The 15,864-nt window shown below is 41.1% G+C and overlaps 1 protein-coding gene across 1 annotated transcript in view; it reads right to left on the bottom strand.

Annotated features, from left to right (window-relative positions):
- Positions 1 to 532: 532 nt before the first annotated feature.
- The window catches only part of FUT10 (fucosyltransferase 10), a 103,793-nt gene continuing 88,461 nt past the window's right edge, over positions 533 to 15,864 (bottom strand). Inside the window, exon 5 of the mRNA XM_068532178.1 lies at positions 533 to 574. Coding sequence (XP_068388279.1) covers positions 571 to 574 — 4 coding nt within the window. The 3' untranslated portion in view covers positions 533 to 570. The remainder of the gene's footprint in view (positions 575 to 15,864) is intronic.

The raw sequence follows: 15,864 nt of genomic DNA on the forward strand, positions 1-15,864 counted from the left end.
GTCAAATGGTTGAAAGGAAGCAGTAAGCTTGTTCCTGCTGCATGTGAAGTGAGTTTCACCCTAGACTTGCTCCTTCTTCAAGAGTGACAGCAGACGCAATCAGAAGTTTGGGGAGGGATTTTAGGAAAAGAGTTTTTTAAAAAAGTCACCCCTGGATTTAGGTCTTCACCTGTTTTGTGAGAAATTTTATAATAAGGGAAGTCACTTGACTGACTGATTTCACACACCAAACCTAAGCAAATTCTCCCTTGTGAAGGAAATAAGAATTCTGCATAAGATGCAACTACAGAGATAAATTCTCGTCCCTCTTTAATTATCTTAATGTCTTTTGCAGGTCTCTCTCCTTTGGTCAGGGTAGGTAACTACTGTAAAGTAGACTCAGAAATACATAATGATTCAAGTACAATAGACACGTATTTTTTGCTCACCTAACAGCCCAGCGCAGTTTCAAGTCATCGTGGTTGGTGGTGAGGGTGCGGAATGCTTTGCTTTACGCATCACTCAGAGACCCAGGCTGATGGAGGATTCATCAGCTACATATGATGGTCTCCCCGGAGGTCTCCATCCCAGTCAGCTGGAAGGGGAAGGAACATGGAAAAGCCCACATGAAAGGCTGCATGGAGTTTGGCCACATCACTTCTGCTCACACATTCTTCTGGCTAGAAATCCACCACACCAAGCTGCAAGGGAGGTTGGGTAATGTGCCCAGGAAGAAGAGGATGTGGATTATGGTGAGAGCTAGCCATCCCTGCCACACTCCTCTCTTCCCTGTTCTTTCAATGGTGGAGTTCCCAGTTTCCCAGGGCCTCTCTCAGTCTTATAATAGGACATGCTCCCCCCAGACACTTACAGGATGCAACGATTACTATCTATAGAATACTCTCAAGTGTCCAGCCAAAACACACCTCCTAAATTCAAGACTGAAATTTCCAAAACCCTACTGTACATCTATCTGATGATCAAATGAGCACCTCAAATTGGACGCCCATGATACCAAATTTTTTATCTAACCTCATCCATAAGATGGAGACGATAACAGTATCTATTCATAAAGCTGTGATGAGGATAAAATGAATTAATATGTGGAAACCACACAAAAAAGTGATGGTACACAGTGGAGGCTTAATAAATGTTGGTCATTATTATTTTTTTCCCTCCCTCCTTCCTCTCTGGCAAATCTGTTCCCCTTCCCGTGTTTCATAGCCTTTATCACCTACTTATTAGACCAAGCTGGAAGCCCTACTGGACTCCTTTTCAGCTCTTACCACCATCCAGTGACTGTCACTAACTCTCAGAGCCGCTACCTCATCTTCATTCTCACTGTCATGCTCTGACTCAGACACTCGTTACTTCTCAGCTGAACTGTTGCAAAATCCTGCTCAGTGCCCATCTGTTCTCTGCCGTCTTCTTCCTCTAGCTCTTGTTTGCCAGAGTAATATCTTTCAAATGTTCTAAACTGTGTTCTCAAATACTCCAATGGCTTTTTATTGTCAATATGTATAAAGTTCACAATCCTTAGAGCTGGAAAAGTGAGTTAAGCCAAGTTGGAACAGCCTTGAATTCTATCCTGGCTTTACCCTCCCTCCATTAACTTCAGGACAAATCATAATTGATTAAGTGATAGAGGTATGAATAAAATGTTGGCGGGGGGTAGAGGCAGACTAGATGGATTCTGATTGGAGGTGGATGGCTGCTCTGAAGACGTGACATCTGAGCTGGAAATGAGAAATTTGAAAGAAGGAAAAAAAGGGTGAGCTTTTTTCCAAATTTGGTTTCATGTGTGAGGTGCTCATTTGATCATCAGATAGATGCACAGTAGGGTTTTGGAAATTTCAGTCTTGAATTTAGGAGGTGCGTTTTGGCTGCACACTTGAGAGTATTCCATAGATAGTAATCCTTGCATTCTGAAAGTGTCTGGGGGGAGCATGTCCTCCCTTCCTCTGTTCCAACCATAGCCGATTACTTACACTCTTTGCTCTCTGTGCCTTTTTGATTCTGATCCTTGTACCGTGAGAGCCCACCCTTTTTTCTTCTTTCAAATTTCTCATTTCCAGCTCAGATGTCACGTCTTCAGAGCAACCGTCCACCTCCAATCAGAATCCATTTAGTCTGCGTCCATCCCCCCCCCAGCATTTTATTCATACCTCTATCACTTACCAATTATGATTTGCCCTAATGTTAATGGAGCCTGTCTCCTCTACTCAGCTGAGTCCTTGAGTGTCCCCAAGCAGAGTTAGTCTCGCCACCATGATACTTTAACTTAATGTTCAAATTTTCTCGCCTTACTGGCGTATAAATATGGAACAGGAACTACCTGCAAATGGGCTACGTGGATTCCCTCTTCCTCACTGGGCAGTAGCTCCCTTAACAACGTGGAGCAGACTCTGTAAATTTCCAGTACCTGTTAGATACCAGAAGGTCTCGTGATCGGGTTTAGACCCCTCCTCCTTCTCCTTTCCTAGCCTTACGTCCCTCAAGTGTTGAAAAGAGAGAGGAGGCATGGTGGACCGTAATCTCCTTGTGTGGTAAGGGGCTCTCCCCAAACTCACTTTGATACAGTCTAGTGCCACCCGCGGCTCGTGGCTGTCAAGTAGGTGGGGTGATGGCGTTCTTAGGAAAAGATTAGCTTTAACCGAGCACCGTCCACAACGGGGGGCCCCTCCCAGAAGGGTGCCACCATCTCTTATGCTCACTAGGCAGGCTCACTGCTACTTCTTGGTTAAACCTGGTATCCTTCACGGAGAGCGGCCGGGACTGCTGGAGTCCTCTCCTACACCCTCTAAGGCCGATGAAGAACTTGAATGAGGTGCAAGCCATCCCATCTTCTCCCCAAACACCTTATATTACAACCCATCAAGCCTGCTAGCCTGGCCTCCTGCAATGGGTCCTTCATCCTCAGAAATCTCTAGATCTGAACTCTGTTGGTCCAAGGATGTCCCCCAACTTCAGGGAACTTGTGAGATTCTGAGACCCAAAAGGACAATGTAAGCTCTGCCCTAGAATTCCAGCACGCTCCACCAATAACCCTGAAAGCATTCACAGTGCATGGGCGCATCAGAGTGCCCCTGGGAGGCCGAGAGCTCAGCACACGGCTAGTCAAGGAGCAAGCTGCCAATCTCCACATACTGAAGTTCCCTCCAGTCTTTAAGAAAAATTCTATTAGAAGCCCTCTTGTTTGGCTTTAGGGATGGGAGGCAATGGCCTCTCACCTGGGGCACTGCGCTGGTAAGATGCCCCTGCCCTCCCAACGCTCTCGCCTGACAGGGGATGGTGGGGCTGGGGCCAGCACGACTCTGGTCCCTCCCAGTGAGCCCTAAGGAGGCAGCACTGGCTTGTGTGCTCAGGAGTGTCTTTGGAACGTGGCGTATGTGGGATCTTTCTCCAGCTACAATTCTGGGGCAGAGAAAAACCCATTTTGAGGGCCTCCCTGGTGGCGCAGTGGTTAAGAATCTGCCTGCCAATGCAGGGGACACGGGTCCGAGCCCTGGTCCGGGAAGATCCCACATGCCACGGAGCAGCTAAGCCCGCGCGCCACAACTACTGAGCCTGTGCTCTAGAGCCCGTGAGCCACAACTACTGAGCCCACGAGCCACAACTACTGAGCCCGCGAGCCACAACTACTGAGCCCGCAAGCCACAACTACTGAGCCCGCGTGCCTAGAGCCCGTGCTCCGCAACAAGAGAAGCCACTGCGGTGACAAGCCCGCACACCGTAACGAAGAGTAGCCCCCGCTCGCCGCAACAATAAAAAGCCCACGCTCAGCAACGAAGACCCAATGCAGCCAAAAAACAAATAAAATTAAAATTTAAAAAAAAGCTTTATTAAAAAAACCCATTTTGACACACTGTTAAATGTCTTCTAAGTACATACAGTCCTGTTGGCCTTATCACTGTTTTTTATAACACATTTTCTAAATGCACATCTCCCCGCAGACACTGGAAACTCTTGAAAAGACTTTATCGTCAACATTTTGTTTCACCAAACGAGCACTTCACAGGTGGGCAATAAATGTCCGATACATTATTTTCTAATCTCCAAAAAAGTTAAAGTACCAGGATAATGATATGCCAACCTCCTTATTTTTCAGAAGGCGAAACTCAGGTCCCAAGCGATGAGGTCGCTTATCCAAAGGCACACAGCTAGTTGGGATTGCATTTCACGTACAAATTTCTACACTTAATGGTATAGCAGAAGCAGAAGCCAGCCAAGCAGATTTGATGACTGGCCTTTGGAGAAAAGAAAGTGGGTAATGGAAAACACTGTACAAATTCCAAAAAGTAATTTTTGCAGATGAGGCACATTTTTCATTCCCTGGTCTGGTAAGGTTTGCCAGTGTGTGCCGTGACTAATTTCTGTTGGCCCAGCCTAGGATTCTTGTTTGCAGGGCAGCATGACAGATTTGTTGGTATAAGCTGGCTTTAATTCATTTCAGGCCAATCCTGGAAACCAGAGGCTCTGTCATGTCTTCATTGCAACATTAACTCCATTTTTCTTTCTTCACTCCTTCTATTAATAAGCAGAGGCCACTCAATAGGGCAATCTTAACTGCCCGCTGAAGGTGGCAGCCAGAAGTATAAATAATTCTTCTCATGGACCCTTTTCTTCTTTTCCGGGAAGAGTAGTGGTTTTGTTCTCTTATCTCTCAAGGAGCTCCAAAGCGGATAAACTCATTCAAGACAGCTTAAAGGTTTCCCGGAGAAATAGAAATTCCAGGGCAGGCTTCCCAAGAAGGCGCAAGTCCTCCAGTGCCATCTGATGAACTCCCCGGGATTTGGAGTGGCTATAAGAATTCCCTCTAAGCCCCAGTTGTGTCCACACTTAACTCCATCTAGGAAAGCGTGGAGTGGTTGGAACCTGAGATATTAACCAGGGAGGTTTTTCCCCTGCTTTGTCTACAAACACAAGAAAGCAGCTGACTTATTGAGAAATCTCAGAATAGGGGTGGAGAGGAAGAAAGGTGAAAAGCAAAGCCTGCAGCTGTGGCCAGAGTCCTCCACGTGTGGGTGGATCCACAGGGGCACTCGGGACAGTCTGCGAGGGAGGGCGGTCTCTGGGCACAGACCCTTTGGAGGGAGCAATGCGTGAGTCAACAGCCCCCAGCAGAGGCACCTGTCTGTCTTGTTCATCTTCATGCACTGGGAAAGGCCTCATCTAAATCAACCCAAGTGCAAAGCCATCCTTGGCAGAGAAATAGAAGCCAAACACTTTGTTCACTGGTGCGTCCTTTGCCTCACCATGAACTGATCAGCTCAGCCAGGGCAATGTGGAACACCAGCTGGGCACGGTGTACCGTGTGCCCACACCCAACTCTGTGAAGGGAAAAGAGCACCCAATGAATAGCAGAGGGGCACCCACAAGACATGGTGAGCGAGGCAGAGGGTATTCCGCTGAGGAAGAGTGCTGGGCAGACATCTATACATCAGCACGAACCCCTATACACTTTTCAATCTATATTCTTAAACTCACTCATTAACGCATTACCTAAGATAACTGTGATGTTTCCCTTAACATTTAGGTATTTATGTAAGGCCTAGTGAATCCATTGGACATAATAGTAAAATGTACTGTACTCTTCCAGAGACTGTTAGGCTGTGTACACAACACCCAGGAACTGTATAGCCTGCTTACATTCTGTGCTTTTCCAGCAATGTACCGTATGTCAAATTTCTGTGTCAAGTGTCCTATCATTCCCAATCAATTTCTTTCCTTTCCCACCTCTAAGAATCACATGGAACATTTTTAGAAATACGCAAGTATTTCAGAATGGAAAAGATGGGGAAGGCATATTGCTATCAATCCGTCATATTTATCTATGGGAAAAGTTGAAATATAGAACATCTAGAGGGTCTAAGAATAGTAACTGATTATGTTCAAGTACGTTTTCAGAAAGCAAAGCAACAGTAGAATTTTCTTAGACAAAACCTAATTCTCACAGACTCACAACTTGGAGAACGAACTTACGGTTACCAGCAGGGAGGGGTGGGGGGAGGGATAGATTGGGAATAGGGGATTGATATGCACACACTACTATATTTAAAATATATAAACAACAAGGACCTACTGTATAGCACAGGGAACTCTGCTCAACACTCTGTAATAACCTAAATGGGAAAAGAATTTGAAAAAGAATAGATACATGTATATGCATAACTGAATCACTTTGCTGTACACCTGAAACTAACGCAACACAGTTAACTCTACATTTTTTATTTATTAAAAAAAAAAAATAATCAAACAACTTCCCATGAGCACTACTTCCCAGGAGGCCCTTAATAAAAGCTTCATAACGATGGCAAAAAAACCAAACTAATTCTCACAAGGTATATTAAAAGAGAGGCTGATATCTCTACGTAGGATCTGGAAAGCTGGGAGTTCCCTCTTCCTTAATACTTCTCCTTTTTCTCATTCTGCTGCTGGACCCGTGACCATTACTTCCATGACACAACTTCTTGATACTGCAAAGGTAACACTAGGCTGATTGCCCCATTCATCACATGATGTGACCAGGAGTCCCCAGTGCTACAAGCAATACCACAGACAAGCAAGCGCCAGTTCCCGTCATTTTCATTTCACTCTAAAGTAAATGCGGGCAGCCAAGAATTGTGAGTGTTCATCATGGGGTGTTCTTGTAAGATTTCATACGTTTCTCATCTGCCATCAGCATAACACTAGACTTTTGGTATTTCTTATAAATGGGTCTTTCCTCTTCAAAGAACATCTTAGCTGCTCTCTGTCCAAAGATTCACTTAAGAAAAAGCATGACCTAAGGGAAAATAAAAGAATCACAATCTCTTTTACCTTCTAAATCTTCTCACCAGCAAATACTTAGCTCTAAAGGGAAGAGATGAGAAGATGCTGGGGTTATTGATTAGAGGAGGCTCTAATCCTTAGGTAGAAGGGCATTGCTCTAAGCAAGGCAAGGATGGAAAAAGGGAGAAGGAACGATAATTCCTTATAATGGTTGCTTCACTCCAAGCACTCCCTTAGATATGAGGTTGACAAAGATAAATAGAAAAAGATTTCCATCCCTCAGAGAAATCAAACTCATAGGGAAGACAGACATGCATATTAACTAGAAAAGTGTTTCATGCATAGATGGGGTCCATTCAATGCTTGTTGGCCTGATGATTTACCTATAATAAAATTCAAATTCTCATACTGCACCATACCTGGGTCAAACTCTGGCTCCACCACCAACAAGCTGTGTGGTATTACACAGGTTACTCAACATCTCTGTGTTATTGTGAATTACTTTGCTCAGTGCCTGGCAAATAAATGTAGTAGTAGTTAATATTAATATTATTATTGTTACTGCCTGTCTCATCCTTCATCTCTCACTATGCTCCCCCATCATCCCTTCCTTATAACCTACACTCCGGTCATACCAATCCAGGGGCTGCTTTCTGGACACACCATGATACTTCCCGTTTCTGAGTTTGAGATTTTCGTTCTGTCTTGTGCATCGAGAGTGGGCTTCTCAAACTGGCTGTGAACGCTTGGAGGGAGGCACTATGCTTTTTCACATTCATCATTCCAGCACCTGGCACATTTCCTGGAACAGGGTAGACACTTAACAAATATTTGTTGCATTAACTATGTGTTAAACTAAATCATGTGAATAAAACTATACACATCAAGGTAGGGAAAAAGTGAGGAATTCTTCATAGGGAATAAATCAGAGAAAGGTTTCCCATAGGAACAGACAGTTTAACTTGCAAGGCTTTGAAGGATAAATTCATCAGGGGCTGGAGGTTTGGTGTGTGTAAGTGTTGCAGTCAGCATAAGAAAACGCAAGACGTTGCACAGAGTGGGTGCTCTCTAAGCAGGGAGCTGAATGAAGGAAAGAATGGAGACACACGTTTGTTCTCAAAACAACAGCTTTTTTTTTTCATGCTAAGAAAAAGCCCAACTTGGATTGTTTGGCTTCATTTTAGCCTCTTCCCTGCATCAATAATATTATTTTTGTAAACTTGTGAGTAATGAGGAAGGAAAAGGTCTTAGACATTTCTCAGACTTTAATAGATAAACCAAATAACAATAAACAATCCTCACTATTATTCAGTCCCCTCATCTTCCAAGTCTCCTTTGCCCCAGCTCTTTACTCCCCAAAGGCAATGGCAACCTCTTCTCCATTCTCTTCTACATCATCTTCATCTGAGCCTGTGGAGAAGCAGACCTCAGCAACCTGATGTTCATGCGGAAAGGGAGTTTTGCTCAGAGTCACACCTTTATAAAATGTATACAGTACAGACCAGCTATTTCCCGTTTATCCGTGTACAACAAGTAATCTAACAAAAGGCAAATGTGGTACAAGACCTAAACCAAGGCATATCACCAAACCTCCCAAGAAGTCTGCCTCTAGATATTCTGCTAGGGTTGGGTGGAAAGACATAAAGGGCTAAAGAAAATGAGGAAGGGGCCACACAGAAGGTCAGCAAGGACCAAGACCTGGGGCAAGAGGTACTTGGTATGTTTGGGGAAGAGCAGGGAGAACAAGGGAAGAGGGGAGGCAAGAGTGGCAGGAGGTGGTGAAAGCAGAGAGATCAAGGACCAGACAGGTAAGGTGTTGACAGCCATGGTAGACTCTTTGGATGCACAAGACAGACATACTCCCATCCTTTATACACAAATGGTCTACCAGGGAAAAGATACGTCTAAGAAACAGTCGTCACAAACATGATAAGCACTACGAAATGAAAATGCAAGTATTAGAGGATCATCGGACGAAGGACACTCATGCACCTAAGGGATTTACAAAAGGCTTCCCAAGTTCTTTAAAGAAAGTATCAGTCAAGCAATAGATGAGTTGGGGTAGCAGGTAGAGCATTCCAGGGAGAGGAAACAGAACGGACCAAGTCTCAGGATAGAGAGAGAGAGAGAGAGAGAGAGAGCACTTGAGGCTAAACAGTGAGTCTGAGGAGGAGAGAGGTGCTGAGGAGGGAGACCACAAAGCGTGACAGGGCTGGATCTTAGGAGCCCTTGTAAAACATGGCAGAGATGTTGGTCTCTATCCTAAGAGCTTCAGGAAGCCACCTTAAGCGTGGAGAAATTTATCAGATGGGAGTTTTAACAAGGTCACATTGGCAGGTAATTTAGCGTGGCTGAAATACAGAGTGTGGAAGGGAGGTGGCGAGAGATAACACTGGGGAAGTTAGCGGAGGCCAGGTTGTGCAGAAAAAAATACAGAAAGCTCCTTCTGTCCAAAAATTTTTTAAAAAGAAAGAAAAAGAAAAAGGATAGGCAATCTAACACGCACAAAGGAAAATATCAAATGTCTCTCTTGGGAAATATTGCTCTCTTGCCCACTAACTTTATTTTCTTGACCAATGAAGCTGAAAGTTATGTCTCCACCTTGCTCTTAGCTTCACAGTAACTGCCAACGTACGGGTCATTTACACTAGTGCTTCTCACACTCACTTGAATGTGCATTAGGATCCCTGGTGACATTAATAAAATGCAGATTCTTGTTCAGTAGGTCTGGGGCAGGGTCTGAGATGCTGCATTTCTAACATGCTCCCAGGTAATGCTTGGGATGCTGGTCTGTGAACCACACTTTGAACAGCAAGCCATATACAGCTCTAGAGCTAAACAGAAGGTATTTGGGGCTTTCTGAACATATATGTAATAGCAGTGTTAAAAATGCAAAACAAGCAAGCAAACAGAACCAGCAGATTATGCCTCAGTTACTGTGCTGCCGGCTTTCAGAGAACCTGGGTGTGACATGTCTTTCTGTAAAGAGACCTGAGGAGATGTTCAGTGTGTAACTTAATTGGAAGCAGTTCAACTCCAACAACGCTTCTCTAGGAAGCGCAAAACTGGAGTCCTTCTGACTGTGACCCTACACCACAGTGACACCTGCTGGTGGATTTGTGGATTACATGTTAAGGCTTCGAGAATAATTGAGTCAAGTGAGCAAACTTTTTCACACATAGCTTTAACGGAAGTGCAACTTCTGGTTGTGAAAGGACCCTTTAAAATAAAACGTCAGAAATACCTTGATAAAGATTAAGGTCTGCACAGTAGTATGCTGATAAAGGTTCAACGACTGGCTCTCCAGGAAAAAAATACGTGAGTAAATACATATATTATAAATTTTACTCATATAAAGGATATGCAGCACATGATTTATCAATAACAAGAACAGGTTTTGTTGTCAATTCTGAATAGAAATTTATTCTCACAGAATACTTTCTCTTATTTTGCCAAACTCGTATCGGTTGCTAATCCATAACTGCAATTCGACAATGTTCTGACAAAAATAGTCTCTGAAAAAATGCTTGTTTAGTATGCAATTTCCCAAAACTCCATTCATGTCATTGATGGCATGAATGTAGTTCTGACATGAACGTTGGTTGGTATTTTTGTTTACGTTAATGAATAAAACAATGAAACAACACAAACATACATTAGGACATCACTCGTTACTCAATGACATGAGAACGACTTCTTTGTGAAACTGGGCGACAGTTTTGAATACTGGAAGACTCCTTCTTCAATTTGGGGACTATTTATAATGTAACAGGTAACGACGTGACACAATTTTAAGTTTAATCTGCATTAATAGCACTTCTCCATCATTTTCTTAAGTCTAGTTGATCAACAAAACAATAAATCCAGACCTGACCTGTGGCATTTTCCAGCTTCCATGTTATAAATACTCCCACCAAGACCAGTTTCAAGCTACTGAGGTGGCATCACTGACTGTGAAGTTGGGAAGATGTGCAGGAGCACACAATTCTATAGTATGTCTACCATGCAGGTAAAATAGAAGTAAATAACTTCAAGAGTATAGGTAATAGAAAACTGTAGTAAAATAATCAAGAAGCAGTGAAGTTTTGAGTGTTTTTAACCTTTGTTTTTAAACAGCTTATTTAATTGTAATATTGTATAATTTAATTTTTAATAGTGACTGTTTTTAACAACCAGCTCACAACATTCCTAAAAATTTGACAGCTGGTTCTCATGAGCCAGTAAGAGCCAGCTCTACCAACACCACTGGGTCTTTGGGATGGGGAGGTTTGAGGATAACATAGAAAAGGATTCAGGGAGATTGGAGGCTACTCTAGGACTTGAGACCTAAGAAAGGTCTATGCCAGCTCTTGACCAGGTCAACAAAAAAATGGCAAATGAAGTCATGGAAATCACAGTGGAATATAGAACTACTCCTGATGTGGGGAAAGAACTAAGACAAGTTGCTCTACTCAACAGTGGACTTTAGCAGGGACATGGAAGGGACAAGGCAGGGGGCTGAGGCAACGACAAGGTTGCCAAAAGGGAAAGAAGGGGGAGAGGGCAGACTCCCGGAGCATAATCTCTTCCAGCATATCGAAGAGGAGGAAATACTCCCGGATTCATTTTATGAAACAGGTATTACTGTGATACCAAACCAGACAAAGCACAAAAGAAAAAAATACAACTACAGCCAATATCCCTCATGAATGTAAACACAAAATCCCTTAATGAAATAGTAGTATATAGAATCCATAAATGTATTTTTTAAATTATATGGTATGACCAAGTGGAGTATAATCCAGGGATGCAAGAATAGTTCAATATTTTAAAAAATCAATGTAATCCACCATACTAGCAGGCTAAAAAATATGACATGATCATATCAATCAATGCAGAAAAAGCATTTGGTAAGTTTCAATACCCATTCATGACTTTTAAATTTTTTTTAAATTTGGAAAAATAGGGAATAAGGTGAACTTCCTCAACTTGATAAAGTGCACCTACAAAAAACCTACAACTAATATTATACTTAATGGTTAAATATTGAATGTTTTCTCCCTGAGATCAGGAACAAACAAGAATATCCACTCTCATAGCTCTTATTCAACATAGTGCTAGAAGTTCTAATCAATGCAATCAGGCATGAAAAGGAAAAAGAAGACATAGAGGTCAGAAAGGAAGAGATAAAATTGTCTCTATTTACAGATGACATAATGATTGTCTACACAGAAAATCCCAAGGAACCCAAAATAAATTCTGGGAACTAATAAGTGAGTTCAGCAAGATAAATATACAAAAATCAATTGTATTTCTCTACAGTAGCAGTGAACATATGGACACCAAAAATTAAAAATATGATACCACTTATAAACAATACATAGGGGTAAATATAACAAAACATGTTCCAGACTTATATGCTATAAACTACACAAAACTGAAGAAAGAAATCAAACATCTTAATAAATGGAGAGAAATGCCATATTGATGGATTAGAAGACTGAATACAATAAAAATGTCAATTTTCTCCAAATTGATATACAGTTTTAATGCAATTCCTAGCAAAAATGTCAGCAAGTTTTTAAAAAAATATAGACAAGAATATTCTAAAATTTATATGAAAATGCAAAGGACTAAAAGAACTAAAACAAAAGAACTAAAACAATTTTGAAAAAGAGGAATAAAGTGGGAAGAATCATTCTACTCATTTCAGGACTTATTATATAGCTACAGTACTAAAGACTGTATGGTACTAGTGGAGGAATAAACACATAGATCAATAAAACAGAATAGATAATCCAGAAATAAACTCACACAAATATGCCCAACTGGCTTTTGACAAAGGTGCAAAGGAGGAAAGATAGCCTTTTAAACAAATGGCACTGGAGCAACAGGATATCCACAGGCAAAAAAAAAAAAAAAAAAAAAAGACCCTCGAGCTAAGTCTTATACCTTATATAAAAATTAACTTAAAATAGATCACAAACTTAAATATCAAATGTAAAACTAAAAAATTTTTAGGAAAAAACAAGAGAAAATCTTTGAGATCTAGGGGCTAGGCAAAGAGTTCTCAGACTTAACACCAAAACATAGATCATAAAAGGAATTAATTATAATTAAAATTAAAGTCATAAAATGATAAATTCAAAATAAAAAACTTTTGCTTTGCAAAAGATCTTTTTAAAAGGGTGAAAAGACAAGCTACAGAGTGGGAGAAAATGTTTGCAAACTACTTACCCAACAAAGGACTAGTATCTAGAATATATTTTAAAACTCTCAAAACTCAGCAATAAAAAGGGAAGCAATTCAATTAGAATATGGGCTAAAGACACGAAGAGACATTTCATAGAAAAAGATATAGAGGTGGCAAAAAAAGCCCATGAAAAGATGTTCAGCCCATGAAAAGATTATTACCTATTAGGGGAATGCAAATTAAGACCACCATGAGATATCGCTACACCCCTATCAAGATGGTGAAAATTAAAAATAGTGAGAACACTAGATGCAGAAAAACTGGATCACTCATATGTATTTGATGGGAGTGTTACAGCCACTCTGAAAAACAGTTTGCCAATTTCTTTAAAAACTAAATATGCAATTACCATATGACCCAAAAATTGCACTTCTGGGCATTTATCCCAGGGAAATAAAAACTTATTTTCACACAAAAACCTATATCAAATTTAATTTTAAAATATTGAATTGCCTTCTCGAGAGTTACACAGATGTATAAAAGCAGACACAGGACAAGATCTCTGTACAGTCCCCTGCCTTGTCACCATCTCTCTGTTCATTATATCTGGAATGGCATGTAAGTATCGTCTTCATCTGATGGATAATGGATGCTTGCAATTCTGTGATGAAAAGGATTCTAAGGCCTTGGAATTCCAAGGTTGGCAGGAAAAGTTTTCACAATTAATTAGTGCTGTCTGCCATGAATATAACCAGTAAGAATGGCAATATACAAGCTTAATATTTGCCAGTTGTAAATTGAAATATGTTGCCTCACCAATCATAGAATACTAAAACCAGAATAGGTATTAGCAATTACCAAGTAGATAACTTTTTTATTTTACTGATGTGGAAACCAAAGAAGTAAAATAAGAGAGAGCCAGACCCCAAGTTTATTATCTGACCTCTCCATTTTACCAAGTCCAGCCTTGTTTCCAGTAGTAACTGACTAGATATTTTAAGTCCATGAGTTTTCTCTTTGTGTGGAAGGGATTTTACTTCTGTGGTTATTTCTCACAAACAGCTTCTTGATGCTGGAATTGTCCTAGGAAAAAGGGGAGAGCACTTCTAGAAAAGAAAATATCCAACTCCAAAAATTTGAAACAGAATCTCTTTCATATTCATCATCTTGCTAGTCAGGCTAAAGTTCTCAGAGACTATCTGGCCTTATTTTAAGAAGTACAAGTGTTCTTCTCTCATATTTTGGGAAGTGGTAGAGTAGAGAGATGTAAAAATGTGATGCTGGTACCTTCAAGCCCTTTGCCTATGAAAATCATCACCACATCGTGCTGGGAATTTACAGAGGTCTTTTCAGGCTTCCAGAAATAGCAGGTTCCATCTTCCCTGTTAGTTCCTTTGCCCTGCTAATATCAAAGAGATCACTAAACTCCATGAATAAATGGAATCAAGTTAAGATTTTCAGATTTTGACTTTTATGTTTTAAAAGAGGGAAAGAAGACAGCTACTTAAACCCTTTGCCCCTGAGAACAAGCTGTGCTAAGAGATCTGAACTCATTACTGGCTGCTTTGGTTCCATGTGCCTCGAGACTTACAGAAACTCTGTCTGAAGCCTCGCTACAACCTCCCCAAGTAACTACGTAGTGACGGTTAATGAATATGCAAGAATTTGAGGATCAGGCTGGGGTGAGCAGGCCTGACATTTGATCTTTTGAGTGAAACTCATGATAACAGCTCTCAGTGTGCCTTCTGAAAGCCTCCCATGGCCCTTACTGCTGCCAGCCTCCCACCTTATCTGCAGGCACCGAAAGCTTCAAATTACAGCAGCTAATCGGATGAAAGCAGAAATGCATCCTTCTAATGGAGGGAGAGGTTAATGCCCTGACCTTTTTCCTTCACTGGCAGAGGCAAAACAAAAACACAGATGAAGGTTGTGAAGCAGAAAAGCAGATGAGCTCTGCTTCACAGCCCCCAGAGTGGACGTTCCAGCTAAAATCTAAGATGTTTTAGAGACTACAGACACACATCAAAAGGACAGAAAACAACCCAAGATAGCAGTTACCAAATTATCCCCGAGACAATATGCAAATCCCTTGCTCAGTAAAAGTGATCAGTAGAATTTACTTCCATACATAGGTAAGTTACTTTGCACCTAAAATTAATTTCATTTATGGCCTGGTTTTATGATATTTTTATATCTTTGACACCCTATATGGGCCCCAGGAATAAACAGAGCTGAAAAATAAGAAGCATCGAAATAAAGATTTAATGTGAAATGTGAAATTGTCTAATGCAATTGGGACTCATAATTTAGCCAAAAGAGTATCTTTTTCTTGAGTATTCTGTTGCACCAACAGATTTCTTCTGGACTAATATAGTTTGTATTAAAAACATATTTGCCATTGATTCAGGAAAGAAGACTCTTCTGACATCAACCTATTTTATCGAAAGAGGTGCAGTTAAAAATGTATGTGGAGTAATTTCATCTTTTTATTCAATTACTCTGGAGAGCAATGTTACCATAGGGTGATTGAGACACTAAAATTCAAAGAAACTTGAGAGTGAGATAAATTGGATTTATATCACTTGAAAGATAAGTCTGAGATCAAGGTTCTGGGTGATTTTCTTCTGACAATCACCATGTGTGGTATATTTTCATGTGTTTTTATACTCCATTTTTGAGGGATGAAATATGTGAGTGCCTGAAGGAAGTGTCATCCTGATGGCAGAGGGAACAGTGGGGAGTGAAAAGAGGAAAGATGATAGTAATCAGGCAATTACAGAACTTGGTATTTAATACATTTTAAAATAATAGCCTACCACTCAGTGTGAGGGAGAGAAAAAGAGAAAACTGTGAGAGGCACTCAAAATGCCTAATAGTGAGCTAAATTTCCTCTCTGGAGTACTCACCTTATTGTTTTGGATAAAATTCTAGATCAATAGAGG

The sequence above is a fragment of the Eschrichtius robustus genome, chromosome 21 (genome assembly GCF_028021215.1).
Source record: "Eschrichtius robustus isolate mEscRob2 chromosome 21, mEscRob2.pri, whole genome shotgun sequence".
Taxonomy (NCBI): Eukaryota; Metazoa; Chordata; class Mammalia; order Artiodactyla; family Eschrichtiidae; genus Eschrichtius; species Eschrichtius robustus.